General features: G+C 60.2%; 3 protein-coding genes across 7 annotated transcripts; 2 read left to right on the top strand and 1 right to left on the bottom strand.

Annotated features, from left to right (window-relative positions):
• Positions 1 to 265: 265 nt before the first annotated feature.
• Positions 266 to 15,645, top strand: CPLX2 (complexin 2). Of its 3 annotated transcripts, XM_065690431.1 has the most exons (5): positions 266 to 352; positions 4,877 to 4,973; positions 13,280 to 13,387; positions 13,872 to 14,047; positions 14,181 to 15,645. In XM_065690431.1, exons 3-5 carry the CDS (start codon positions 13,357 to 13,359, stop codon positions 14,376 to 14,378), a joined length of 405 nt encoding a protein of 134 aa, XP_065546503.1. In that variant the 5' UTR covers positions 266 to 352; positions 4,877 to 4,973; positions 13,280 to 13,356; the 3' UTR covers positions 14,379 to 15,645. The 3 variants fall into 3 exon arrangements, with proteins under 3 accessions (XP_065546503.1, XP_065546505.1, XP_065546504.1); XM_065690433.1 differs by lacking the exon at positions 4,877 to 4,973; XM_065690432.1 differs by lacking the exons at positions 266 to 352; positions 4,877 to 4,973 and adding an exon at positions 11,293 to 11,333.
• Positions 15,646 to 16,787: 1,142 nt separating this feature from the next.
• On the bottom strand, positions 16,788 to 20,290 carry THOC3 (THO complex subunit 3). Its single transcript, XM_065691015.1, has 6 exons — positions 20,013 to 20,290; positions 19,412 to 19,568; positions 18,559 to 18,763; positions 18,068 to 18,229; positions 17,871 to 17,971; positions 16,788 to 17,557 (listed from the first exon to the last, which is right to left on the bottom strand). Exons 1-6 carry the CDS (start codon positions 20,193 to 20,195, stop codon positions 17,394 to 17,396), a joined length of 972 nt encoding a protein of 323 aa, XP_065547087.1. The 5' UTR covers positions 20,196 to 20,290; the 3' UTR covers positions 16,788 to 17,393.
• Positions 20,288 to 26,296, top strand: SIMC1 (SUMO interacting motifs containing 1). 3 transcript variants are annotated; one of them, XM_065691013.1, is made up of 10 exons: positions 20,288 to 20,420; positions 20,990 to 21,730; positions 21,969 to 22,186; positions 22,714 to 22,840; positions 23,196 to 23,341; positions 23,770 to 23,946; positions 24,248 to 24,376; positions 25,302 to 25,458; positions 25,537 to 25,621; positions 25,833 to 26,296. In XM_065691013.1, exons 1-10 carry the CDS (start codon positions 20,310 to 20,312, stop codon positions 26,051 to 26,053), a joined length of 2,112 nt encoding a protein of 703 aa, XP_065547085.1. In that variant the 5' UTR covers positions 20,288 to 20,309; the 3' UTR covers positions 26,054 to 26,296. The 3 variants fall into 3 exon arrangements, with proteins under 3 accessions (XP_065547085.1, XP_065547086.1, XP_065547084.1); XM_065691014.1 differs by having other exon boundaries at positions 21,966 to 22,186; positions 22,714 to 22,783; XM_065691012.1 differs by having other exon boundaries at positions 21,966 to 22,186.
• Positions 26,297 to 26,789: the final 493 nt, after the last annotated feature.

Here is a 26,789-nt window from a genome sequence, read left to right as displayed (position 1 = left end):
AGCCGGGTAGCGGGAGGGGGATGGTCGGATAGCAGGGGGGCAAAAGCGGGGTTCCGAGTGGGGCGGCGAGGTCCCGGGGGAGCGATTACGGGGAACTGAGGGGACCTGCCGGGCAGCGGGGCAACCGCCGGGTACCGCGGGGGAATTGCCGGCTGCGGGGCTGGGGGCTGCCGGCGGGGCGGGCAGGAGGCGGGTACGGAGCCGGCCCCGCCCGGGAGGCCGTGCGGCGGAGGGGGAGCCAGCACCGGCGCCCCCCCCGTACCGCTACCGCTACCGCCTCCCTTCCGGCGGCGGCTCCTTCCCTGCGCCGGGGGCGGACGGGGCGCACCGGAGCCGCGCCGAGCGCAGCCAGGTGGGTGAGGGGCCGGGCCCGCGGTGCCGCAGAGCCGGGGCGGGGGGGGCCGGGCACCGGGATCGGCCCCGATGAGCCTCCCGGGGCCGCCGGCTTATGTAACGGGGCGGCGGCCGCGGGGATGCGGGATGCGGCATGCGGAGCGGGATGCGGGGAAGGATGCAGGTGCGGGATGCGGGGCTGAGCGGCGCGCCAGGACTGCCCCTCCGTAGGGATCGGGAAGTGGGGGACTTCGATGTGGAGGGGATGGCGTTAGAAGGGCTGTCACCCCCGGACTGTGCTTTGCACCCCCCTCGTTCCAGCCCCTCCGTGCCTGGCCATCCACTGCAGAGCAGGGAGAGGAGGGGACCTGCTCCCCCCAAGCCCCTGCCTGAACCCAGGGAGGCTCCACACAGCCTTCTGCTGTGGGGAGCTCCTGGTACCCACTGGGCTCTTCCCACGCCTCCCCATCACCGGCTTCCTCTTCCATCCTGCTCCCAGTGGCTAAGTCCAGCCACTCGTGGAGCGTTCCAGCTGCACAGTCCCCAGTTGCCGGGGCTCCAACCACTCTCCCTGCTGCACCGTCCCTAGGAGATCCCTCCCGTACCCCACTCTCCAGCCCTTCTCCCAGCCGTGTCCCCATCACCGTGGCTGCAGCACACGGGGCAGGTGGCTGCTCTGACCCAGGCCTGGCAGCACGCAGTGACACTGCCACCCACATGGCACGAGCATGACCGGGCAGCCGCTGCCCGAGGCAGGCAGAGCGGTGAGTCAGAGCAGTAAAGCAAGGCTGGTACCTTTGCTCAGGACAAGGCTGATGGCTCAGAGCTTCTCCGTGCAACCAGACGGGCTCTGCGCACGGTGACAGCTGCTGCATGAGGTTGGTGAAGGAGCTGGGGTGATTCAAGCCAAGCTGAGGTGCTGGGTTTGGCAAATAGAGGATGAGGAAGGATGGGCCAGGCTCAGGGTGCAGAGAGGTGTCCTCCTTGCCAAACCTGCCATCATCCCCCCACAAGGCTGCAGGACCTTGAGGGTTGCCAGGACAAGCTCCAGCATGGCCAGGAAAAGCAGAGGGCTCAGCCCCCAGCTGGCAGCACCACTCTGGGTGTGCAGCCCTGGGGAAACTGGGGACAGCTCAGCTGAGACAAACCGGCACAGAAAAATGTCTAAAGTTTTCCTTGGCCGTGGGCTGAGTGTTTGTTTCTCTGGTATCCTGATGTGATAACAGCAGTATTGAAATGACCCTAGCAGGCAGAGCTGTGAACACCCCACACCACTGGAGGGTGGCTGCGGTTTGCATCTTGGCTCTTCCCTGCAGCCTGACAGGCCCGGTATCTCTTGTTGGGATCCGAGGGGATCCCTGTTGGTTTGCCCAGCACAATTTAAGCACTGGAACTGAGAGGTCCCAGTGGAGGTCAGGTACTGCAGGGAAACCCTGTGGGGGAACAGATGGTGACCACTGGCACAGCTCCACCGCCACCACTGGGCCCCACCACATGCTCCCATGGCCCAGAGCTCGAGAAGTCTGCTCTGGCAGTGATCATGGTCACTGCATCCCAGGCTGCCGCCTTTCCCACCAGCACAGAGCCAAAACCCTCGGGCATCATGTGCTGCCCAGCCACGCAGGGCCGGAGCCCCCTGCCTGGAGCAGGACCTTCCCAGTGACCAGAGGATCCCTGCTCTCGCCTGCAGCCTCTGCATGTTCCTGCCCAGACCTCCCCATTTGTTCTTATGCCAGCATCATCCTCGAGTTTAAATGATCCTTCTCCCTCCCTGGTGTTTACTCGCCGGGTGTATTTATAGAGAGCAATCAGGCCTGCTCAGCCAGGGTAAACAAGCTGCGCTCCTGCGGGCTGCTCTCGCGTGAGCACTCTCTGCTCACTCGTCCCAGGAGCTTTCCCTTCCGCCTCTCCTGGCTCCACAGAGCTTTTCTGGCCATGGAGACCTGGGCCATCTGACCCATCCAGCCATGGGCTTCCTGGGCCATGCCTCACAAGGTCACCCAGTGCCTTGCCAGGAGCCACGGCAATACCAAGATTTATACCTTAAAACTTATAAACACATGTCACCTTTTCTGTGCTGCTCTGCACCACAGGTACCTGCTCCTCCTGCAAGCAGCCAGGCAGCAGGTCCACTCCTCCTTAGCTGGTGCCACCAGCTCCTCCTGTATCACTCACCAGAGGTTCAGCAGCATTTCATACCTCAGCCAAATCCCAGAGCCCAGTGATGCTGTGACCCAGACCTGCCCCGTCCCATGGCAAGATGAATTCTGCATGAAGATTTTTGAGGCTGAGGGTTTGCTTTTTGAAGGCAAGGCAGTTTGGGTCAGGTACAGGACCCCAGCTGGGAAATGGCTCTGGAGGTTGCCCAGTCCAGCATGGCACCCCAACCCCTTTGCATCCCTGTGTGAGAGCCAGGACAGTGCACTGCCAGTGCTGCATCCAGTTTGCAGATACTCCCCCCAGGCAGCATGGCTCTGAGCCTTTCTTCTCACCCCAGTGCTCAGACACAGAGGTGATGGCAGCCCCAACACGTCTAAGGGAGAGCATCTCCCTTATGCAGAAGGGCTTTGAGATGTGGCCCAGAGTTTCCCAGCCCCAGCACTGCTCCCCTTCCCCAGCCCACCCCCCTCCACAGACATTTGCACCAGCTCAGATAGCAAAGCAGGGTGCCAAGAGTTGGAGGTGCCAAAGCAGAGCTGTGGACTCGCTAATGCTGTCATCTCGAGCATCAAGTTTTCACTGAATGCTGTGCCTTTTGTCCAGACCTCAGCTGGATAAAAAGCATCCCTGCCAGTGCCTGGGGACACCACAGTCCCTGGAGCTGGGGAGGTCCTGGCACTGTTACCCTGCTCTGTTCTTCCCTGTCCTCTGCTCTGGTTGCAGTTGTTTGGTTGCCTGGACAGACAGACTGAGCTGTCCAGGTGGGATGCACATTCATGGTACTGGCAGGCTCTGCCCGTTGCAAAGGCAGGGAAAAAACCACTTTGGTCCTGCTAAGATAACAAATACCCTGGAGGGATCAGAGCAGGACCCACCGGACCCTCTGCATCCTCTCAGGTCCCTGTGCAGGGGGTCCTTGTTCCACCCTCTGCAAAGGGTGGGAAGGGCGAAGAACGGCTGATGCACACCCCAGGCCGTGGCTGGCGAGGCGAGGGACTGGTCCTGTCCCAGCCCAGCTGTCTGCTTGGCACAGAGCTGTCTGGAATCCAGCCACCCCCCGGCGCACATCCCTGCAGCGCTCCGCAGGCTGTCTTACCCCACTCCGCAGCCTTCCCACAGCCTGAAAGAGGCAGCGGTTGTCCCCAGCAAAGGTCACCTTCACGCTGTTGCTGAGCCCTTCCCAGGCTGAGCTGGTGGCTGCATTTCCCAGGCAACAGTCACCATTATGGGGCCTCTTCGGGGGTCCCTCTGCCCCTTCCCCGCAGCCCCCAGAGCTTGGGGTCACTGGGGTGAGGCTGAACCCTGCTAAACCCAGCACTATGCCAGGGGGCTGGGACCAGGCATCCCTGCTCTGTAGTGCCTTTAAAAGGCAGGCTTCATCCATCCATCCATCCATCCATCCATCCATCCATCCATCCATCCATCCATCCATCCATCCCAGTCCCAGCTCCTCCAGTGTCGCTGTTTGCCTGTGTTTCCCCCACCTCCCCTGGCTCATATATTTATCTCCAACTTGCCAAAGCCTCCCTCCTTCCCTAGGGTGGAGGAAAAGCCTTTGCTCGAAGTCAGGATGAGTTTGTAACTTTCCCAGGAGCCTGCTCCTAGACTCACACAACACAAATCACACTCATGGCACCACCCGTCACAGTGGCACCGGCAGCACTGCGGGGATGAATCACCCCCGAAACTCCAGCATGGCGCCCAGCACCCTGGTACCTGGGTGTCTGCACAGCCCCTGCCCATGCCAGCATCCCCCTGGAGCACCCCTGCGTCCCCCTAAGCATCACAGAGGGATTCCGGGAAGGGACAAGGTCCCAGAGCAGAAGCTTCCTGAGATCCTGCCGCAGTGGGGAGCCCAGAGCAGGCCCAGCTTTTCTCATACTGCAAAGTCTGAGCAAAGGCTTTTGTTCGGCAGCTTGTTTTAACTTGCCATTATGTTCTCTGAAGAAGGAATTCATCATCTGCAAGCTGAGGAAGGCAGAGTTAATGTGAAATTTTAAAACCCTCGAATAGTTGAGAGCCCTTTCAATATTTAATGAAAGCACCAAACTCCTGGGTGCCTGCAGAGATGGCCAGGAGCCCTCTGCCAGCAGTGGAGATGATGTCCGTGATCCAGGAGAGGACCAAAGACCCTGATGGGCTGCCGCCTCCTGCAGCCTGCCCCTCTAGGCTCCCACTCAGGTGACAGTGCCTCTTGGCAGCAAGTTGCTCCCATTCTTGGAGGTGGGGTGTGGGAAGTGCACAGACACACCGTGGGAGGGTGAGCGCTGCAGGCAGTGGTACGCTGTGTCAATCACCCATCAAGTGATTCTGCTTTGTCCACCCCATCCAGTCCTTGGCCCCAGCGTGGAGCTGATCCTGTCACTGTTGGTGTCTCCTGCAGGCCCTGTCTCCCTGCGATGCTCAGCCGCCCCTGCAAGGTCCTCGTCCCCCTGCGTTAGGTGCGGAGCCTGCAGACGCCTGGCACTGCACACACCAAGGTAGGCAGCGCTGCCCCGGCTCCTGGGTGGAGTGCACTTGCTCCGTGTGGTGTAGTGCAGCCATGGGGGGGGGGGGTACAGAGCCAGTCGGGTCCCCCAAGGATGGGGAGGTCAATCACGGGCATCCTTGTGAGACCCCATTGCAGGGCGAGAGGCATCTGGACCATGAGCTAAGCCCATGGGAGTGTGGAACAGCTCAGGCTCTGGGGTGGATGCTGGGCATGGGGACCGTGGCAGGTGACGGTGACTGTGGGGCTGACACAGGGCCAGGGTTTTTTTCTTTCTCCTTTCTTTGCTTTTGAAAGCCCCCAGATGGGAAAGGTACGAGCCAAACCCCACTGCGAGCAGCCAAGAATGAATTTCCTGGCCAGAGCCCCAGCAGCTCTTGGAGCGGCGCCGGGCCCGTCCGGCGTCACGCTGCAGCGGAACCCCTAGTGCAGGCAGGCTGGGGCAGGTCTCAGCTGGGGTGGGCAATGAGACCTCGACCCCTCCCCACTGCCCCCCACTGAGGGGGTCTCACCCTCCCAGCACCCCGACTTAGGGCAATGTGGGCTCATCCTGCTCCCACCAAGCTGCAGCTTGGATGGAGCCCAGTCACCCAGATGTCCCCCCCACGCTGCCACAGAGCACCCCACCATGCAGCCATCTGCTGCCATTGAAGGGCAGGGTGTCCCCGGAGCTGTGGCCTTCGGACGGCTCTGTTGCCCATGGCATGGGGAATCTCAGCTCCCAAACCTCCCCTCTCATGGGATGCAATGGATCCTTCTTACCTGGAAAGGCAGATGCTGTCCCAGGGCTGGATTGGGAGTTTGGGTAGAGCAGGACCATCCATCCCAGTGTCCCCACTCCTCCGCCTCCCACTCCCCAGCCTCAGCAGTGCAGAGGGGTGTTAAAGCACCTCAGGCTCCAACCTCATCTCAGGAGCCCCAGGGAGCTCGCAGGATCTTTGTAAAACCAACTCGTCTCTCAGCACAACAGAGAGCAGCACTCAGGGGCTCAATTTTGAGGGTGTCTTGGCTGGAGTAGGGGACAGGCAGGGATTGACACTGCTCTACTATGATCGGGATGCCCAGTCCTGAGCTGATCGTGCCCTTGTCATTCGTGCCTTTACCCTGCCAGTGAAATGAGGGTGGGTATAACCCCTGCAAGGCTTTCTGCAGCGAACGGGTGCCCAAATCCCATCCTGACACAAAGCCAGGAGAGGACCTTTGGGCATCTGCTCCCTGCACAGTCCCAACCACCTCCATCGTCATCACCTGCAGGGCACTGCGGGGGATCCCAGGGCAGCAGGGATGGAAATCACTGTGTGCCCAGGCTGGCTCCTTCCCTACAGGCTATGGCTGGGGCGATGGGGAGGGACAGGGAGGCAGTGGAGGGGTTGGGGGGGGCTTTTGTGTGCTCCCCAAGCAGTGCCTGGTGTGCTGCACCCAACTCCGCACCGGTCCCTGCAGAGCTGTGCGGGTGTGCGTGCCTGCCATAAATATTGATGGGGTGGACGCAGCGCAAGGGTGTCTTTATATACAGCGATTGGGATGTAAATGCTGGAAGTACCTGCTGTGTGGGTAGGAGAAAGCGGTGTAGGTAATAGCACCGAGGCTGAATGCACAGTGGCTTTTTTACAGGGAGGTGAGATCCATCCTGTATAGGTTGGGGAGGTGGGAAGAGCACGGGTGAGTAACCCCCAGGGTCATAAACCTGTTTGGGAAGTCAGCCAGGCCCGCAGCAATCCTAAATCTTCCATGTGAGACTGCAGCGAGCCACCGTGGCTCCCACAGCCCGCTCCCCGCACAGCCACACCAGGATAAACAGCGAGGGGCTGCAGTGCCTCTGTTTAATAATGCATGGCACAGAGGCACCGGACGCTTGCTGAGAGTCGGGAGCTGCGGGGACAAGGAGTCACCACTGCAGCACTCAGATGGTGGGGTCCATCCCGGCATCCCCTGGATGTGGAAACCTTGGGGCTCTGGGTGGCCCTGAGACTGGGGCTGGGGAAGCAGAGCTCCCCGTCGCAGGGAACAGAGCGGCAGCAGCAAAGCCGAGGCGCTTGGTCATGTAGTGGCTGATAACCCACCACACTGGATGCTTCTTAAGTGGAGCCTGGAGCTGGGTCCCTGTCCCCTTGGGCACTCTCGCTGGGAGGTTCAGCCCCCCTGTCACTCTCTCGCACAGATGTAGGTGTAGATGGTCTTTTGGGGGAGCTCTGGGAGCATCTCTCCCTCTCAGGCACCGTGCTGGGAACAGCTGGCAGCCAAGGGCTCAGTGTCCTCCTCGCCCCGTCCCTCCTCAGCCACAGTCCCTGCAGCTCACACACTGGCTGTGGTGCCCAGGATGAGCATGCTTGGGCCCTGCAGGCACCAGTTCACAACCAGCTCCTGCAAATGGCCCCTCCGGGGGATGAACACATCCCTTGCTGCGCATAGTGCCATGATCCAGCTCCACCAACCATCTGCTGCAGCAGCTCCCCGACACCCACTGCCTGGCCCACGCTGCACCCCACAGCACGGAGCTGGGCAGGGATGGGCTGGGGGATCCCCACAGGCAGAAGCAGACAGATGGGTCTATGGTAGCAATGCCGATGGGTCTGCAATAGCGGTGGTGATGGGGCTGTGGTATTAATGCAAATGGACCCATGACAGTGATGCAGAAGAGCACAAAAAGCCACAGCATCAGCAGACAGCAAAGCCCAGAGCCAGGGAGACCCTCAAGGCATGTGGCCAGCAGAAGTTATCCTGTGAGGGTGGCTCCAGAGGTGGATTTTGCCCATTTTCTCCATCCCTCTCTGGTGAGCTCAGGGCCCCCCGCTGCGATGCTGCTCCCACTGTTGGGCAGAGCATTGCGGCAGAGCCAGGATCAAGCCATGGCACCAGCCACCTCCCTGCCCACCATCCCCACGGCTCATGGCACATTCCTGTGCCAATCCCAGAGTAAGACCTGCGTTCAAACCCATGCCTGTCATGGGGGGATAACAAGGAAATGGGTGCTGTGGGGCACGCACGTGTGCTGGGGGGGCTGTGACTTGCTGCAGGGCAGAGCAATGGCTCTGGCACCCCAGGGGCTGGACATAGGCAGGTCTTGAACACCTCATGCTCACCCTGGCCACAGCATAACAGAGTGACCGCGGGTCCCCCTCGCAGCAGCAGGAGGGACAGAGCAGTCCCTGCAGCCTGTGCTCAACCGCTGCGCTGGAGGGTCCAGCTCCAAACTGATGCTGTAGCACAGTGCCGCCTGCCCCCATCCCCGTCCCCACCGGTGCCAGCCCCGAGGGGCCAGGGCTGCTCTTCAGAGGTGCAGCTGCTGCATGTTCTGTGCTGTCTCTTCCCCTTCTCCCCGCTGCTGTTTTTGTTTTGTTTAAGAGGCTGGGTTACGAATTTTAAACAGCCTCCTGAAAAACCCAATTACCTCCAGAAGACAACCTGATAAAAGCTGCCTAAGTGGCACTGTGGAAATCGCCTTGTGCAGCAGTGGAGGGAAAACCAACATAATAAAGCCTTTGGAAATGGAGTTAACCACTTTTAATCCCTCGGTGCAATGAGAAGGACCAATAATTATTTTCTGCAGAGATGGGGGGGGATAACTGAAATAACTGCCCTGTGGTAATGGGTGGCAGCAGGCTGGGCTGGCAGTGCTGCAGGGATGGGTGCAGGTATTCAGGGTCCCGCTTCCTTCTGCTATGGAGCTTTGCAAGAGCCCACAGAGGCTGTGACCTTGCAGGGTGCCCATGTGGCTGCGGGGGCTGGGGGTGATGCTTGGGGCAGGCAGGTGGTGGATGCAGTGAGTGATGTGGCAGCCAGCTCTGTGTCTTCACTCCAGGTGGGGAACAGAGCAAGGTGCTGCTGGGGCCCTGGCACCCCTGGTGGGTTGGTCCCTGCAGTGATGCCCCCGTGACTTGGCAGCGCTGGTTGCTTCCTCCTCCATCTGCCCACAGCTGCCCCCCATCCGTCCCATCCCACCTGTTCCATGCCTTCCTGCCTTTCCAGGCAGCCACCCTGCAGGTGACACTGCCCGGGATGATGACAGGGATCAGCTGTGCCCAATATGTGCCCATGCTGGGCACAAGTGATCTCCCATCGCCAGGAGCATCCTCCAAACACCAGCCAGAGCCAGCTCAGCTCTGGGGCTGTGGCGGTTCCTATGGGCCATCCAGGCAGGAGGGGTATCCGCAGGGGTTGCAGGGCAGGAGGATGGAGGTGGTGCCCTGGGCTGGTGATGAGCCTTTGGCTGCCCTTCCCATGGGATCCCAGCCAAGCAGGGCAGACTTGGACACCCGCCAGCCCGTCGGCTGCAGTTGTGTGCCGGCACCAGGGCAGTTTGGCCACAGCTCACGTGAGCTTTGTGCTTCCCACAGGAGCAGGGATGGGGCTGCTTCACCCACCTTGCACCCTAGCTGAGGTCCCATGCTTGGGGACAGCATTCCAGGCCACCAAGTCCCATGGAGGGCAAGCCCAGCTCAGCGCTGCGCACCGGCACAAGCGGCAGCCCTGCTGGCTTGTCCACTGCTCATACTGGGAGCAGTCCCTGGGCACACTGGGAGCTACTGGGGGAGGATGTGCTTAATGAGCCGAGGCATCTCCAAAGATTGAAAGACTCAAGGACCCATCCCAGGAACAAAAGGAGGCGTTTGTCAGGCGCTGAGAGACGGACGCGTTAATTCCTGCTGGCTGTCACACTTATCTGTAAGGAATTTGTGCTCCGCTGTATTATTTTTAATACAATAGGAGCGGTGCCGCCCGCCCACCGCCCGGCTGCCGGGAGCGCTGACGTCAGCGCCCGGAGCAGGGCTGCCGCAGGACGGACGGACGGACAGACAGACGGACAGAGCCTGTCTCGACACCACCCTCCCACCTCGCTGCCCACACGCAGGGCACGAGGCCTTTATTCCGTGGAGGTGGAGAAAGGAGTTTGTGGTCAACGAAAGGAAGGGAGGAAGGAGGCTGAGGGCTCGGGACTAGTGGAGATGGAGCGTGCCAGGGGGTGTTCTGGGGAGCGGGGAAGGGGTGAGGAAGAGGGCGGTGTCCTGGATGTGTTGTCCCCATGCTGAGACCTGTCCACAGCAGTGGACAGCCGTCAGGGCTGGAGCTGTCGGTGCATGCACATACAGTCGGTGCCGTGTCCCTCTGGAGGTGTTGGGCTGGCTCTTGGATGCTGATTTTGCCCTCCTTTTCCCCAGCAGCAGGATGGCTCCCCACCGCTGCCCCACATGCTGTATCACTCCCATCCCCCTTGCAGCAGCACTGACAGGTTTTGGGGGGCATCTGCAGCCTGTCCCAGCCCCTGCAGGCTCCCACACACAGAGGTCGGGGGTCCCTGAAATGACCCCACACCCAGACCCTCTCCGGCACTCTCCTGGGCTGTAGTTACATGATTCCCCGCAGGGCTGCTCCTCCAGAGCCTCGCCATTAAACACCAGCGATCCCCAGAGCCCGGCTCTGAGCACCACTAATCTGATTTGCAAAAGGCTCGTCTGGTTTCTAGTAACCCGGGGCTGGATTCATTAGGAGGTGCCGGCTGCCCCTGTGCGTGGTGGCAGGGCGGGTGGCGGGGCAGGCGCCTGTCCCCGGGGTCTCTCCATGCATTCGGATGAGGGTGGGAGGCCCAGGAGAGCCCTGTCCCAAAGGCGGGGAGTGGCTGAAAGAGCCCCTCTCTCTTTGGGCAGGCACAGAGGGCCCGGTCAAGGTGATGTCCCCCGCTTCCTACCTGGGAACCCCCCTGCTGAAGGGGGTCCTGAGCTCGGTGGGCATCATGGTTTTGACGCCACTGCGCTTCCCAACAGCATCCCCTACCTGAGCACCCCCCAGCAGCCATGGGACACCCCGGGAGCGGGCAGCACCAAAAATCCAAAGCTGGGGCCTCTGAGCAGTGGCTGCCGGTGGGGGTGAGATGCTTTATCGGGGACTTTCAACTCCCGCAGCCACCCTGCACCGCTGCAGAGGGGACGAGGTGCCGGGCGAGGGAGCAGGGGGGTGCGGGACTGGGAGGGGGGCAGCTCCCCGGTGGCCCCGGCTGGTGCATGGATTGATGCCTCGTTTCGCCCGTTAATTGCCGCGGAGGTGAATCATTAGCCCGGCGCAGGACGCGCTCCCCCATCCCTTCGCTGCGGGAGCGCGGGGAGTGGGGGCCCTTTCGCATCGAGTGGAGCGGTGCGGGGCTCCCCGGGACGGTTCCCCGGGGGTCGTGCGGCGTTAACCGGGGGGGGGGGGTCCCGCAACCCCTCCCTCGCGGGGCCGGGTTGCGCGGTGGCGGGGGGTGTCGCCCCGGGCGGGCCCACGCGTGCCGCCGGGGGCGGGCGGGGGCCGGGCCGCGGCGGGGCGGGGCGGGGCCGGGAGGGCGGAGCGGCGGCAGCGGAGAGCGGCGGCGGAGCCGGTGAGTGCCGGTGCTGAAGGGACAGCGCCGCCGCTGCGGCACCGGGCGGCCCCGGGCGGCGGGCGGGGCCCCGCGCCCCGCATCCACCGGGGGGGGGGAGGCGGGGGTAAGCGGCGGGGTCCCCGCGGCACCGCGTCCCCTGCGCGACCCCACTCCCCTCCACGGCTTCCGCCCCCCCCCCCCCCGCGTCCCCGGTGTCCCCTGCGCCCCCCGGTGCGTGTCCCCCGTCCAGGGTCCCTCCCGCGTCCTCCGTCTGCTTCCCCCCCCCCTCTCCGCGGTGTACCCGCGGGTTCCGCAACCCTCGCGGTGCCGGTGTCCCCCGCATGCTGGGTGTCCCCTACGTCCCGTGTCCCCGCTGTCCCCCCGCCCTCCCGGCGCCCCCCCGTGTTCCCTGCGTCGCTGCAGCCCGTGCGGCCCCGATATCCCGGCGCCTGCCGGTGTCCCCCGCTTCTGCTGTGTGTCCTCCCGCTTTGCCCGTGTCCCTGCGCCCCCCGGTGTCCCCCACCGTACCCCGGTGTCGCTGTGCCCTCCTCATGCAGCCCCCGTGTTCCGGTGCTCTCGGTGTCCCAATGGCCCCCGGGTTTCCCCTGCATCTTCCCTGCAGCCCCGATGTCCCGGCGCCCCGCGGTGTTCTCGCGGCCCCAGTGTCCCCCGAGCCCCCCCTGCAGCCCCAGGGCTAAGCACGGTACTGCCTGGAGAAGCCCCCGTCCCCGGTGCTGGGAACAACAAACTTCCCTGGTTCCCGGTTTGTGGAGCCCCCCCAGCCCACCGCGGGGTCCCGGGGTGGGGGGGGACGCTCAAGGCTGCGGCACCCATTGGGACGTGCACACACACACACACGCTGCAAACTGCACCCCCAGACTGCAAGCACAGCCTTGCAGCCCCCCCAGGCACAGAGGGCATGCGGGGGACATGAGCAGATACCCTCCTAACACCCCCCCGCCCCGGTGCCTGCAGCCCCCTACACACACACACACACAGAGCATGCAAACAGCCTGCAACACCCCCACACGTACACACAGTCTGCAAACTGGTGTGCACCCCCCTGTACAGCCTGCAAACCCACGGCCCGGCACACGCAGCCCCACACACACACAGTAACAGAGCCCGCAACCCCCCCACGCAACGTGCAAACACACTCAGGCAGCACAAACACACACACAGAGCGCAGCCTGCAACCCGTGTGCTCACGCTCACCCGTGCGAACCCTCACACGCACATCCGCAGAGCTCGCGGACCCCGAAACTCATGGGTGCACACGCTCAGAGCTTGCAAACAGGCTGCCAGCCCGCACACCGTGTGGGCACACGCAGCTTGCAGCCCCCCAAGCTTACATGCACACACACATATGCATGCACACCCCCCGTGCACACACAGCCTGCAAACACACCTCTTGACCAGGCGCATGCAAAGCTCCATCCTGCACACGCAGTACCCTGCACGCTGTCACCCATCCCCAGCACCCGCAGGGATCACACACACAGGCACAGGCTGCTGCCTGCAACCCCTACAGCCCCCAAACACCCTCACAACCTGCCAACAGCCTCTTCCCCATCCCTCTGCAGAGCACATGCACTGCGATAGACACGCATGCACATGCAGCACCCCGTGTCCTGCTGTGCCGCGCTGGCAGTCCCAGGCAGGGTCTGACACCCCATACACCAAAGCTGGGGCTTGCAGTGGGTGACGGTTCCCCATCTCTCCACCCCCTAGCAGTACCCCAGGGCTCCTGCTGCCCCACTGAGGGCAGTTGTGAGGTGGAAGGTTCCTCCAGGATCCCTGCCTTGGTACCTCCACAGGTCCCCAAACTAGTGGGGATGCAGGGAGAGGGCTGAGGGGAGCAGGCACAGCCAGCAGGCAGATCTGCCCGTCCTGGGGCTGGAGACGCAGAGGGTTTCGCCACACCTGGGCAGGGTCCCCAACCATGTCCCTCTCTGCCCATGCAGGTGGCCCAGGTCAGCAAGCCCGGACAGCAGTGGATGAGCGCTGGGCACTGGCCTAGCCGCACACACACTCCGGCACCATGGACTTTGTCATGAAGCAAGCACTGGGCGGTAAGTGGCTGCTGCCCCCTCTCAGGGAGCGATGCTGGCTCAGCACCCCAGGGAGCACGGTGGGAAGGACGTGGTGGGGGGGACGGAGCCATGGGGAGAGCCAGCAGCAGTGAGGAGCTGCCAGTGGAACCCTCAGGACTCCCAGTCCCAGCGCCGGCAGTGCCAGGCTGGGAAATCCCGGCTCTCCTGCCGCTAAGTGGGATTCCCTGGCGGGTCCCCTGGGTGCCAGCACCAAAGGAGCTGCTGGAGTCTCCCCCAGCTGACGCTGAACTAGGACAGCACAGGCAGCCCATGGCAGTCCCCATCCCCAGAGCCTCCACAGCCCATCTGCAGCTGGCTCCATAGCCGGTGGCCCTGGGGATGTCCTGGGCTGTCCTTGACCAGGGGGGTTGCTCCATGTCCTTCCTGCCTATACAGGGGCTTCTGCAGCCAGCACCAGGCTGCAGCACCCTTGGGGACCAGCCGATGGTCTTGTGCTGTGCAGGGGCCACCAAGGACATGGGGAAGATGCTGGGGGGTGAGGAGGAGAAGGACCCCGATGCGCAGAAGAAGGAGGAGGAGAGGCAGGAAGCCCTGCGCCAGCAGGAGGAGGAGCGGAAAGCCAAGCACGCCCGCATGGAAGCCGAGCGGGAGAAAGTCCGACAGCAGATCCGCGACAAGGTGGGCACTCACCTCCCCTGCACCCACGCCGAGATGGGGCTGGGGAGGGCGGCCTCAGGCGGTGGTGATGGGCACAGGGCAGAGCGTGGGCAGCACCCACCGCCTGCCCTGCTGAGGGCCTGCGTCCTCACAGTATGGGCTGAAGAAGAAGGAGGAGAAGGAGGCGGAGGAGAAAGCTGCGCTGGAGCAGCCGTGCGAGGGCAGCCTGACGCGCCCCAAGAAGGCGATCCCAGCGGGCTGTGGGGACGAGGAAGAGGAGGAGGAGGAGAGCATCCTGGACACCGTCCTCAAGTACCTGCCCGGCCCGCTGCAGGATATGTTCAAGAAGTAACAGCACCACCAACCCTGCCATGGGGTGCTGGGGCACGGGCGCACAATCCCCTCCCACCCTTCCATCAGCTCCCTTGACCCTGGGGGGGGGGGGGGGGTGTCCCACACTCCCTCCTCATCCCCTCCTGCCCTTTTCCCTGGACCAGACCAAACACCCGCCCTGTCCCGTCCAGGCAGGGCCCCCCCCACGCCAAAGGGGATCGGCCCTGGCTGGACGAGGCGAACCGGGACCAAATGCACTGATGTAACCTCGCGGCAGGCTGGGGGCACTCCAGGCCCTACCGGCCCCCGGGGTGGCTCCCCATGCCCCTAGCCCTGCCCTTCCTGCCCTTCCAGAGGACCCCGGCAGGCCTCTGCTTGCCTGCCCTTGTCCCCAGCACTGCCATCCCCCTGCCCCATCCCGCCTTGGGCCATGCCCAAAGCACAAAGCCAGGCGCCCTGCCCGCAGCTCCCCCCATCCCTGGTCCCCAGGCACGGGGGTCCCCTGGGGCTGCCCGGTGTGTCCCAGCATCGGGGGGGTTGGAGGGGACCCCCCCACCCCTCCCTGCATCTCTGGCCCCATAGTTAAAGCCATATCAGTTAGACTGCAATACTTCAGCACCGGCAGGAGCGGGCATCACGCTTCGCCAACCGTGTACAAAGGCACGTGTGGGGCAGGGACCCCCCCTGCCTCGTCCCCCCCAGCCCTGTCCCTGTTGTCCCCACCGCTCGCTCGTCCATGTCTTGTCCCTGCTGACCCCTGTTCTCGCGTTGGTGTCTCTGTGCCAGGGTGCGCCCCGTCACTCCATGCGTCCTCGTGTCCGCTGCTCACACTCCCACCCCGAGTCCCCCCTGTCCCCGGGGCCACCCGCAGCGCTGAGCCGAGAGCCCCACACTGTGCTGCCGGGGGCCCCCGCTCTGCCCCCTGCAATAAAGCCAGCACAGGGCTGAGGGCTGCCTGACCAGGAGAGCCTGGCTGCTCCCAGCCCAGTGCTGGACACACAGGTCCCCTGGGTCTGGGAAGGGATCCCTGGGCAAGCATCCTGGGTACGTCCCAGGATCTGTTGCTTGCACCCCAACAGAGGGATGGGGGGGAACAGCCTAGCCCAGCCCAGCCCTTGCCGCACCGTGCTCTGCTCTCCCCATGCTTCCTCTGCCACAGCCCCCAGCTGCTCACCAGGGCCCTCCCCGGGAGGAGGCGGGCAGCTTGGGGCTCCACAGACGTGCTGTGACCATCCTGCTCGAACTAGTCTTTGACAAAATAATATAATAAAAGGATTTGTACATTGCTTCTTTTCAGTCATTGCTCCCCTGAGGTCCTGCGGCAGCTCCCTCGCCCCTTCATCCCCCTGCGGGATGAGACCTGTCAGCTCATCACGTTACAAGAGACCACAGGGCCCCAGCAAGGCCATAGATGAAGGGAGAAACCACATACAGCCCCCAGAGCCCTGTGCAGTCCAGCTGCCTCTACACACCCCATCCACCTTGCAGGCACCTCTCCGGGGTTGGGGACAAGGCAAAACGGATGGGTGCTGGTGGGCATGGCAAGGGGCTTGTGCCCCTTCTCCCTGATTCTGTGACTCCCCTCACAGAATGATAGGGGATACACCTGGGGCACATAGGCTGGTTTTGGTGGGTCACAGCCTTCTGCCCCATGAGCAGGGCACAAGGCTACAGGCAGACCCTTGGCAATGGGGTATGCTGCACCCCACACCCCCCCCCCCCAGACCCCTGGCAGTACCAGGAGACCTCCATCCAGAGCCAGCCTCAGCTTTGACTGATTTGCCATCATTTACCAGCAAAGAGCTCAGCTGTTACGCAGGCGGCATCACCAGAGTATTCACCTGGAAAAGCTTCTGTCAGAAAAAAATACGAGGGTAGGAAATGATAGAGATCTTGCCGGCAAGGTCTCCATCACAGGCAGGCTGCACCCACTCCTCTGCGGTGACTGCCTGTGACCAGCGCGTCAGCACAGAGGGAAGAAAAGCCCCACAGGACAGCCGCTCCCTGTCCTGGAGAGCGGGGACAGAGGACACACCACTTGACACCCCCGGCAGCGGTGCAGGGAAGGGCTCTGCCCACAGCTGGCGGCCATGGCATGGGACAGGCAGCACCTTCTGCAGGGTCCACAGCCCCGCTCCATCCCACGCTGCTGGACAGGCGCGGGGATACGGAACAGGGCAAGTCCCTGCGGCGGCTCCCATCCTGTCCGTGCCGCTGGTGACACCTGCACCCAGCGTGGGGGCGCAGCGCCCTCTGGTGGGGTGACAGCGCAGGACGGGAGACAGCAAGAGGGGACAAGGACAAAGGGGACAGCCTCCCCACACAGACCCCTCAGGAGCGCCCTGCCACGGCCAAGGGGAAGGAGGCAAGGAAAGGGAGAGCAGCTCAGCACCCGCTTCTGCCCCCAGAGCAGCCACAGGCACCTTCGTTATGGAAGAGGATTTATCAAAATTAGAAAAAACAACCACATACATTTTAAAAAACCCCACAAAAGAAACAAACAAAAATGACCCACATGGGGAAACATCCCCCAGTTTACATCTCCCCACCCTCCCCTTGCTGCCCCAGTGCAGGCAAGCAACATGGGACATCTGGGAGGTGAAGGGACAAGCTGTGCTCCCCAGACTGCCCTTGCCACCCGGCCTTTGGGGCCAAGGGGACATCACATAGCTGGGCACTGCTGGGGAGCCTGGCCTGTGCAGGTCTCCTCTCATGGGAGGCTCCTCAGCAGTCACCTTCAGTGACACAATTTCTTTGGCCACCTGTCTTCGAAGCAAACCCCCACCCATGTCCCAGAGAGGAGGCAGCAGCCCTCAGAGGGCAAGGGGGGCCCTGTCTGTACCCCCCATCCTCCCTAGCACGAGCTGCTTTTTCACCGATGCTCCTGAGAACAGAATGCGCAGAGCAGAGCCTGAGGCTGCAGCACTGCCAAGCAGGCAGAAGAGGGGAGCCATTTTCTTACCCTGACCTACGCTAACTAAGCACCCTCCCATCAAGAGGGCAGGCAAGCCCTGCCTCCCCCAGTGCAGATTCATTAGGAATCATTGGGGAGCCCAAAGAGCTTGACAGTTCCTGCCTCCCTGCTGCTGTCGTATTTGCCATCTTTGTCGTCACAGGCGAAGGCCAACAGCGGCCTCTTCGGGTGCCAGGCCACTGTGAAGGTGGGGGACTCGCACTGCACCTCCCAGAGCTTCTCTCCTGCATGGAAAAAGGCCCATGTTAGCCTGGAGAGCCCGAGCCCTCCGCTGCCCTGCAACACACACCAGAGCCAGGCGCCCACTGCTTCCCTGCGCGGGGCTGAGGAGGAACAAACGCTGCTTCGGTGCCTTTTAATCACCTGGTAACAAGGCACAGACACGACACGCATGTCTGCCACCGACTAACAAGGTAGAGGCTCCCCCTCACGGCGCTCTGCTCTGCACAGCGACGCTCTCAGACTGATTCTCCCGGTGCCCTCCCAGCTCCACCAGCACTTCTCCCTCCTTGCTGCTTCCCAAAAAGAAACCATTACCTGTCTCCACCTCTGCAATGTCGATGAAGTGATCTTCTGATGCCGACGCCAGCATCTTCCCATCATGGCTAAAGCTCAGCGTTCGCACGGGCCAGTCGAGCCTGCAGCCACAGAGCGAAGCAGACAGCAAGCCTGTGGCATCATCTACACAGGCACCAGGGAGGGGAGGCAAACAGCTCTGGGACAGCACTACCTACCGTGAGAAGCACCTCACGCACACCAGTTCATCCACGTCCCAGAGGCTGACCAACGCATCAGCACTGCCCGTGGCAAAGTACTTCCCCATGGGATCGAACTTGATACAGATGCAGTTCGAAGGATGGGCGTTGATGGACTGAATGGGTTTCAGCTCTGGGTAGCTGTGGAGATAGAGAGGGCAGGAAGCAGTGAGAGAAGTGGAGGGCTCGAATACAAGCAGGGCAGGCAGGAGGGACACTGGGACAGACTGTGAGCAAGCCACCAGTGCAGGGCCAGGCTCTTGGAAACATTGAGAGAATGAGGCAAAGCATCAGGGTTACTCTCAGAGAGCCCAGCCGAGAACTGGAGCAACCTCAGCTTCAGACAAGTTCATTCCCACCCCAGAGGGCTGGGAATCACTGGAGTGTGGGGCTTAGGCTCCCCAAAAAGCAGCAAACGGGCTTGCAGACTGGTATCTGCCACAGCCATCCTAGCTAGCCATAGCACCTACCTGAGAATGTTGATGCAACCGTTCCCATTTGTGAGGAAGAACATGTTGTTATCGTTGTTCCAAGAGATCTCATTGACCTCAAACTTGAACTGCTCCTCAGCTTTAGAGCGATGTGTCTTGGCATCAATGAAGGTGACCACGTCATCCTTGTTCCCTACTGCAATGGTCTGTCCATCAGGGCTCCAACAGATGTTGATGTTCTCCCCTGGAGGGACAGAAAGGCAGCAGGTCCCACAGCCGCTGTCCAGCAAATAGTTATTGAAAACTAAACTTAACAGGACTGCAACTTCAAGCTGACGTGACTACATCACGACCTTTTCCACTTCATACAAAACTGTACCACAGCAACCTCCAAACAAGGTCAACTCAAAGATTCTCTGAATCCAGTGATCTTTGAGATCCAGAAAACACATAAGCCAACAATAAATACCTAGGTATTTGTTGTTAACAAGGGTAAGAACAAGGCAGGTTGCAGTTATGCCATCTTACAATGCCATTTCCAGCCCCAAAACCTCAAAACTGAAGCTTTCCAAGGACAAAGATGGTATCTGGGTTAACCAGCACATGAACTGAAATAACTGGGGTTTTCGGAATCCACAAAAACTTTTACTTCCACGATGGCTCTCTGCAACTTTGCCTTTCCTCAGTCTCCAGCCTGGCAGGAGACAAGTACACATGACATTTTAATAGCCAGCAACGAAATTCAGCAGTTTCTCCAGTCCAGACATCAGAGTACATCAGCCCTCAGCAAAGACACCCCAACCACCAATACCCACAAGAAGGGTCCATAGCGCTGCATCACTGCCGAGGGGTCCGCCACAGAGGAGGTCCTGCTGGGAAGGTAGAGCCTCACCTTTGGTATTGACAGTGGCGATGCACTTGGTGGTGCGGACGTCCCAGATGCGGATGGTTTTGTCCCCGGATGCTGTGACAAAGAGGTCAGGATTGCTGGGGTGCCAGCAGAGCTGGTCCACGCTGTCCCCATGGCCCCGGTAGTTGTTTTCCTTAACCTGAAGAGAGAGGACAGCCAAAGACAGAATGAGCCTGGTTCTGCCCCTCTCCTGTCCCAGGATGCTGCACCCTGTTACCGGACGGGGCAGGAGCCTAGCCCAGGGCCCCACCACCCTGCCCGTCACGCCCTGCGTCCAAGGCCGGCCGGCACGGAGCAGCCCTCCCTAGCCCGATACCAGCTCCAGGCCTGGCACCAGCCTGCGGCGTCCTTGGCGACGCTCCCCTCCCGGTACAGACCCAAGCACCTGCTTGGACGCCTGGTACCGACCACCAGGGCCAGCCCACCACGTCAAAGCGGCGGCTGCGCGAGCGGCCGGGACCGGAGAGGGGGGTCGGTGCTACCGGCCCGAATCGCCATTCCCAGCCCAGCGGCTCCCGGGATGCCTCGGCACCGACCCAAGGGTCTGCTCCAGGTGCCCCCCCCCCGGTGCCGGGGAGCTCACCAGCCGGTCCTTCTCGAGCAGGAAGACGCTGGCGGTCTTGTCGAAGGAGCCGGACGCGAGGCGGCGGCCGCAGCAGCTCCAGGCCACCGAGTGCACCTTGGCACCGTGCGCCGGGAACTCGCGGCTCCGCGTGTTGGCGCGGAACAGCTCCTGCATGGCCTGTACGTAAGGCGACAGCGCCATGGCGCGACCGCCGCCGCCCCGCCCCGCGGCCGCCGCGACTGACGCAGCTTCCGCCGCCCCCTTATGCCGGGCCGGAGCGCTGCCGCCGCCGCTGCCGCCGCTGCCGCCGCGAAGATGACCGACAGCGTCGTCCTCATAAGCGACCAGGACTCGGAGGGCAGCCGCTCGCCGCCGCTCCGCCGCCGCGCTCGCCGCCCATCGCGGCCCGCGCTGCAGTCCCCTGCGGTGAGTCCGCGGCTGCCGGGGCGGCGCCTCCCGCGGCTTTCCCTCACAAAGATGGCGGCGCTTCCGCCGCGGCCGGAGGGGCAGGCCGGGTACGGGAGCTGCGTGGGGACAGGAAGCCCCGCGGGCCGCAAGCCCGGCCGGGTGCCGCCAGCGCCGTCCGCCACGGGGCAGCCCGGCCGCATCCCTCAGGCGTCCTCAGCCTCCCCAGGAGAGATCGGGTCCCCTCGGCCGCCTCCCGCCGGCCCGGGCCTGGTCCCCAAGTGTGTCCCCGCGGGGTGCCAGGCCCCTTGGCCATGTGGCCCCTGGAGGACCCCGGTCCCCAGCCTTGGTCCCTTCAGCTGCACCTCCAGGAGGGGTCCAGCCCCCAGCCATGGCAGCCACCACCCCCCTCACCTGGGGCACCTACCCCACAGACTGCCCCATCCCCTCAGGCTCTGGTTTCTCTTCCTGGGCTGCTGCCACTGAGACCCTCTCGCCCCTTGAGCTAGGGTGACAGTGCCACAGTGCAGAGGTCGTTGGCAGGGGAGGACTAAGGCACAATGACAGTGCTGCCTCCTCTATCCCCACAGGAGATCATCGATCTGACCTGCGAGGACATGAGCACAGACCCGGTGCCGTGGACGAGCCTCACCATCATTGACCTGACAGAGGACACATGCAGCCCTCCCCACAGCACCAGCCAGGCTGACCAGGACCCTGGGCAGGCGCCTGCTTCCCCAGCAGCACACACGTTCCACCCCTGGCTCTTCTCCACCCTGAAGCAAGAAACAGAGGCAGGGTCGAGCCCTGCAGCGCCCTGTCATAGCACTCCCATGGAGCCCAGTGCCACCACAGACACAGCAGAAAGCACAAACTGTAGCTGCATCTCTCCCACCCCCAGCTGCTGCAGCTCCTCCAGCAGCCTGGAGCAGAACTGCAGCACTACCACTTTCAACAGTGACTTGGGCTCCCTGGCCAGCATGCAGCTGGACTCAGACCTGCTGTCCTTGTCCCCCTCGAGCCTGGACAGCAGCAGTAGCTGGAGAGCCAGTGGCCCAGAGGAAGAGACTGCCCATCTCTGCCAGCAAAGGGAGCTCCCTCCAAGGCTGAGCCCGGTCCCAGCCATCCCCACAACCCCAGGGAAGGCCCAAGGGCCTTTGCTGGAAGCAAGTGATTTACAGCCACACAAAGCAATCCCACAAATTACCCCAGCCCTAGCCAGGACCAAGGCTGAAAACAAGGTCTGGCTGAACAAACTGCATTATTTCAGGAGGAGCGGAGTCCAGCACCTCTTCCTCCAAGGCATAACACCCAACAGGGAAACACAGCAGGTAAATGATGTTCAGAGTAGCTGCTACCAAGCCAAGTTGGAGCCTGCTTATAGCAGCCCTGGTGATAGAGAATGGAGCAGGGGTAGCCCCAGCTCTGGTTCTCTTGGGAGAAGCTTTGCCAGGTACCTGCTATCTCTGGTTGTTGCAGTTCCCTTCGTGGTTGGCCCCAGGTCACAGCTGGGTTCCCTTGTGTCGGGGGAGCTGGCTTTCACCCATTGCCTTGCCTTATACACAGCAGAAACCTGAGCTCATGCCCAGTGGGAAGCTGAGCATGGTCCACAACACCATGGAGGAGAACTTTGTGGAGGCCACCTTGCATTTCCTGAATGAGTTCATCTCCTACCAGCACTGTCCCCCAAAAGAAATCATCTCCTACTTGATCAGGCAGATCCTGTTGAACAACCACAGAGGAGAGATCCTGAAGGACACCTACATGCTGCTGATGAAGAGCCAAATGTACGTGTTCCCTTTGCCACAGTGCCCTCGGGCTAGCTCGGTTATTCTCTGTGGTCCTCACGCACAGAACAGGGAGTGATTTTTCTGTAACCCAGGATGATCCTGTTACAAGCACAGGCACATCCCAGGCTGTCTGAGGGTGGGTGAGGGACAGCCTATGACACCAGAGGACACGAGTGTGTTTGCCTTGTTCCTGAAGTGCAGATCTCATTCTTCACTGCTGTGACATGGCAGAAATGCCTTCCCTGAGGCCGTGGCTGGAGCGGTTCCCTCCGCTGTCCTCAGGGATCCCACATAGAAGCACAATGTTTTGTGAGGCCACAGGGCCAGGAGTCCATGGAGTGCAGCCCCAGTTAGGTGCTTCCAGAAAGTGAATGTGGTCCGGGGAAGAGGAAGGGAGAGGACAAAGCTGGAGAGAAAGCAGGGCAGGCCCCTGAGGAAGCAGGGCTGGGAAGGGCCAGGGGCTGCTGTGCCTCCTGGCAGGAGGTTGGGCAGTTCAGCCCAAATGGACATTGCTGTCCTTGCAGGCTCCATCCAGCCAATGCCACCACAGTGGGATGGGACTGGACGCTGCTGAAGTACATCATGGAGGACAAGGTACTTGGCACCATGTGTTACATTGAGCAGGGATCATCCAGTGTAGAGTGCCTGAGGGTAAGTATTGCCCCAGGGCTTCACATGGCAATGCTCTGCTCCAGAATGGTTTGCAGCTGCTAAGGGCAGTGACTGCCAGTTGGGTATCCCACATTTATCTCATTTAGTGCTCCCCAACCTGATGCACAGCTCTCATCTGCAGAAGGCACAGCAACAGATAAAGCCCCTGGGTCACAGCCCTAGCGCAATTGTAGAACAGGTCCAGGAAGGCCCTAGGGCATTTCTTGAGGCTGGCAGCCCCTCCTGGAGCTACTCCTCATCCACATACATCAGTCCATTCCCAAGACAGACAAATTCCCTGGTGCTTCTCACCCCACAGCTCCACCAGGCTCATACTTTCTCCATCTGCCCTCAGGAGAAGCCCCATGGCCAGCTCCTCTTCCTGCAGTACGTGGTGCAGACCCTGGAGGACGACTTCCAGCAGAACCTGAGGTTGCGCCTGCTGCAGAAGTCGATTGCCAAGAAAGTGCTTTCATGTGACTTGTGCTTCAACAATGTCAAGTAAGGGGCACCTCCTCCTCCCCGTGCTCTAATCAGATGCTAAGAGGCAGAGCTCAGAGAAAGCCTGTTGAGACTCCAGATCAGACTTTCCAGGAAGCAGAGGGAGACAGGGAGTGCAGGGCCCAAACATAAAGAACAGGAGCAAGTTCACAGAAGCAAACCACCAGAGATGCTGCGAGGCATTTCCAGCTGCAATCTCACAGGCTTTTCCCTGGAATGGGCTCAGATTTGCATTGCCCAGGACAGAACTGAGATGGAGGCAGTCCTGTTGACAAGCACATAAATCCACTGCTCAACAGAGCTATTCCCTAACCTGTCCAAGCATATTCTTCATCCTTGGGGTCTTTCCTCAAGTTCCAAATGGATCTAGAGGTCAGAACACAACCAGACTGGGCCTATCCCCACTAAAGCTCCTGTTTCTGTTCCAGGGAAGTGGTTGAATGGTTGGTCGCAACAGTCACAGGAGTCTATTTGTCACGGCCCCAGGAACAACCACAAGAAACTACATCTTCAGCAGAAACAAGGGCCGAACACGGCTCATCTACACCATGGCTGGCCAGCACTGACCAGGCAGAGGTGGCTCCACCAGCTTTCTTCACGCAGAAGTAAGTCCCAAGTCCTGACTCCCTGCTTGCATTATCATGGGGCCCAAGCCAGGGAGAAACCAGAGTCTCTCTCTCTGTCAGGGCAGGGAAACCAAGCTGTACCTGGGACCAGTTTTGGTGGTTCTTCTTTGGGTAGACATAGACTGGGCAATCAATAACTTCCTCATGTGGTTAGTAACTGTCTCAATAAGCATCCTCCTCCTGCATGTAGCATAAGGCTGGAGCTAGATGCCATCCCCACTGCTTTATTTTGCAAGCCAAGGGGTAGCATCTCCTAGTGTTAACTGCTTCTTTGACCCAGGGTGACCCTCCTGCTCCAGCGGATGTTGTCCATCGCAGTGGAAGTGGACAAATCTCCCAACTGCAGCTCCTGTAAGATCGCAGATGTGATATTCCCATTTATACTGAATATTCCCCTGAGGAGCCAAAGGTGAGACAAATGTTCACAAAGGCAGATGCTGCCTTGCACAACAGGCTTATTCCTAATTTACATCCAAGTCTGGATGCATAAAGTACCCCAGTGTAAAGACAGGCTCATTTATGACCTAGCCATCTAAAGCATGTTATCTCCCATGGAGATACACCACCACCACCAGCTGTACACATCTACCCAGCTGGTGTGTTGCTGAGGACAGTTGATTCTCACTTGCTGAAGTTGCAGGACCTTAAAACTGTAAAGAGGGTCTGAAAAGCAGCACTTTGCACCAGGACAGCAAAGTACTGGCAGACACATTGCTGATTCCCAGAGGCAGCTGGGTAGCTCATCAGAAATAAGAGTTCCTACAGCTTTGCCTTTGCATCCTTTTGATTGCTTCTCTAAGAAATGCAGTATCTGAAGCCAAAGCACAAGGGCCTGACAGGCTCTGTGTAGACATGAGACCACTAAACTCGCAGACATTTAAAACCCATGCCTGCAACCCCAGCAAGCAGAACTCTCTCAGAGTGCACAACAGGTCTAATCAAGCCAAACTGACTAACCAAGCTATCATTCCACCCAAGTCAGATGTCCTAGATCTGGCTGGCCACACCTCACTTGCTTGGCTGTGCTCCCTGCAAGTCAGCAGGAATGGGCAACTGCTGCACGGGCTGCTGGGCAAGGTGAAGTGAAGCAGCTAAGCTGCTTGACAGACCATGCCAACCTGCAGTGGCCACAGGTCAGACCTGAGAATGTAAACATAAGGCATAGCAAAGGTCTCTATCACATCTGGCAGTTTTCCTTCCACTGCACTGCTGCGCAGCCCCTGCAGTCATCCCACATCTGCACTGGATCAGCACTGGTGTGATACCACGCTGGAGCAGTTGTCCCTGGTCAGGCTGCGCTGTCTCCCCTAAAGTGAATCCCTTTTGCCTTCCAGGGAAGCTTTCCTAAATACCATGGGGAGCCAACTCTTGCGTTGTAAACTGCTAGAGCTGTTGTTCCAACATAGCTGTGATGTGCCTACAACCTTGCCTTTGTCTCTGGCCAAAATCCTTTATTTCCTGAGCCACTTCTCTGTGCTGCTGCAATACCAGGTATTTAGTCTGACCTCTCCTTTCCCTTTTGTCCTAAGAAATCCTCTTCTAATAACCAAATACTGTCATCTGTCATAGGATGAAACAGCGATATGGCAAAAATGGGATGAGATGCTGGAGTACTTGAGTTTGCTGCTGCTGAGTTACCAAAATGTAATACTGGGTAAGCAGCCTGTTTTGGCATTAACAAACATGATCTTATCAAAGAGGCTGCAGTAGAACAACCAAAGTACCCTTTTTCTCCTCATTTCTTACCATTCTTGAACTCATGGTTACTGAGTATTAGAAAGATAATGTGCTTCCATTCCCCAGGACCCTAAACAGGTCAGGCAACCCATTGTGTTACCTCTCCTCACCAGCATTTCCTCTTGCAGAGCACTTGCGGAGCTCACTCACTGAGCGGATGGATTTGATCATTCAGAAGGCCAAGCCCAAGTTCCAGGACAGCGATGACATCAGCCACCTGGACATCCATCTGAAGATAGAGGACTTCATCAGCCGAATGCAGCAGGTCCTGGGGGAGCCTTTTCCTCTGCAGATCATGGAGAAACTGAACATGCTTCGGGAGTTGTTCCTCTTTATCACTGCTACTTGATGGAGACATTCACTGCAGCAGGGGGGCACAAAGAACTTCACGTTTCCTCTATAAAACCCCATCAAAACCCCCATCTCGTGCTGCAGTGTTAAGTGTTGTACATCATGAGTTTGGTTATACATTTCTTTGGGGAAAAAACTAATGTCTGGTTTACACGGTCTCAGTTTCCTTGCAAATTTGCCTCACTCCACGGTTTTACCAAGCACTCTGTACACTTTAAAAAATAAATTATTTTTGTTATGTGCTGAGACTTTTCTCTTGGGGCCAGCCCTGCTCAACAGAAGCACAGACTTCTGGCAGCTGTACCTTCGGATAGCATTAGACTAATGCAGGCACAACTGACAACAGTTTGCACAGCAAGCAAAATATCAAAATACCATTCAATATTTAGGAAAATATGGTATTTTAGAAAATACCAAGCATGGGATGCAGTGAGGGCATTCCCAGGGCAGGGATCCCCAAGCCACGCTGGTCAGACATTAGCAGAGGAACATTTCTGCTCCAGATCAATCTATGTGACTTTGCCCAAGGGGATCAGCATGTCAACAGGGAGGACTGGATAGCAGCATCAACTGAAAAAGACTTGGACCTTTCCAGAACACCAAAGTGTCTGCAGTGCAGGCAAGCATGCGTGCGATGAAGATGAATATTGAATTCAAATCCACTGCCATCAACTCAAATCACAACTTAAGTCAGAGAGCAATTAGGCATTTGTGTAGGCATTCAAAGGCCATTC

The sequence above is a fragment of the Lathamus discolor genome, chromosome 10 (assembly GCF_037157495.1).
Source record: "Lathamus discolor isolate bLatDis1 chromosome 10, bLatDis1.hap1, whole genome shotgun sequence".
Classification (NCBI taxonomy): Eukaryota; Metazoa; Chordata; class Aves; order Psittaciformes; family Psittacidae; genus Lathamus; species Lathamus discolor.
Note: the sequence above shows the minus strand (reverse complement) of the source record. Positions and strands in the feature narration are given on the sequence as shown.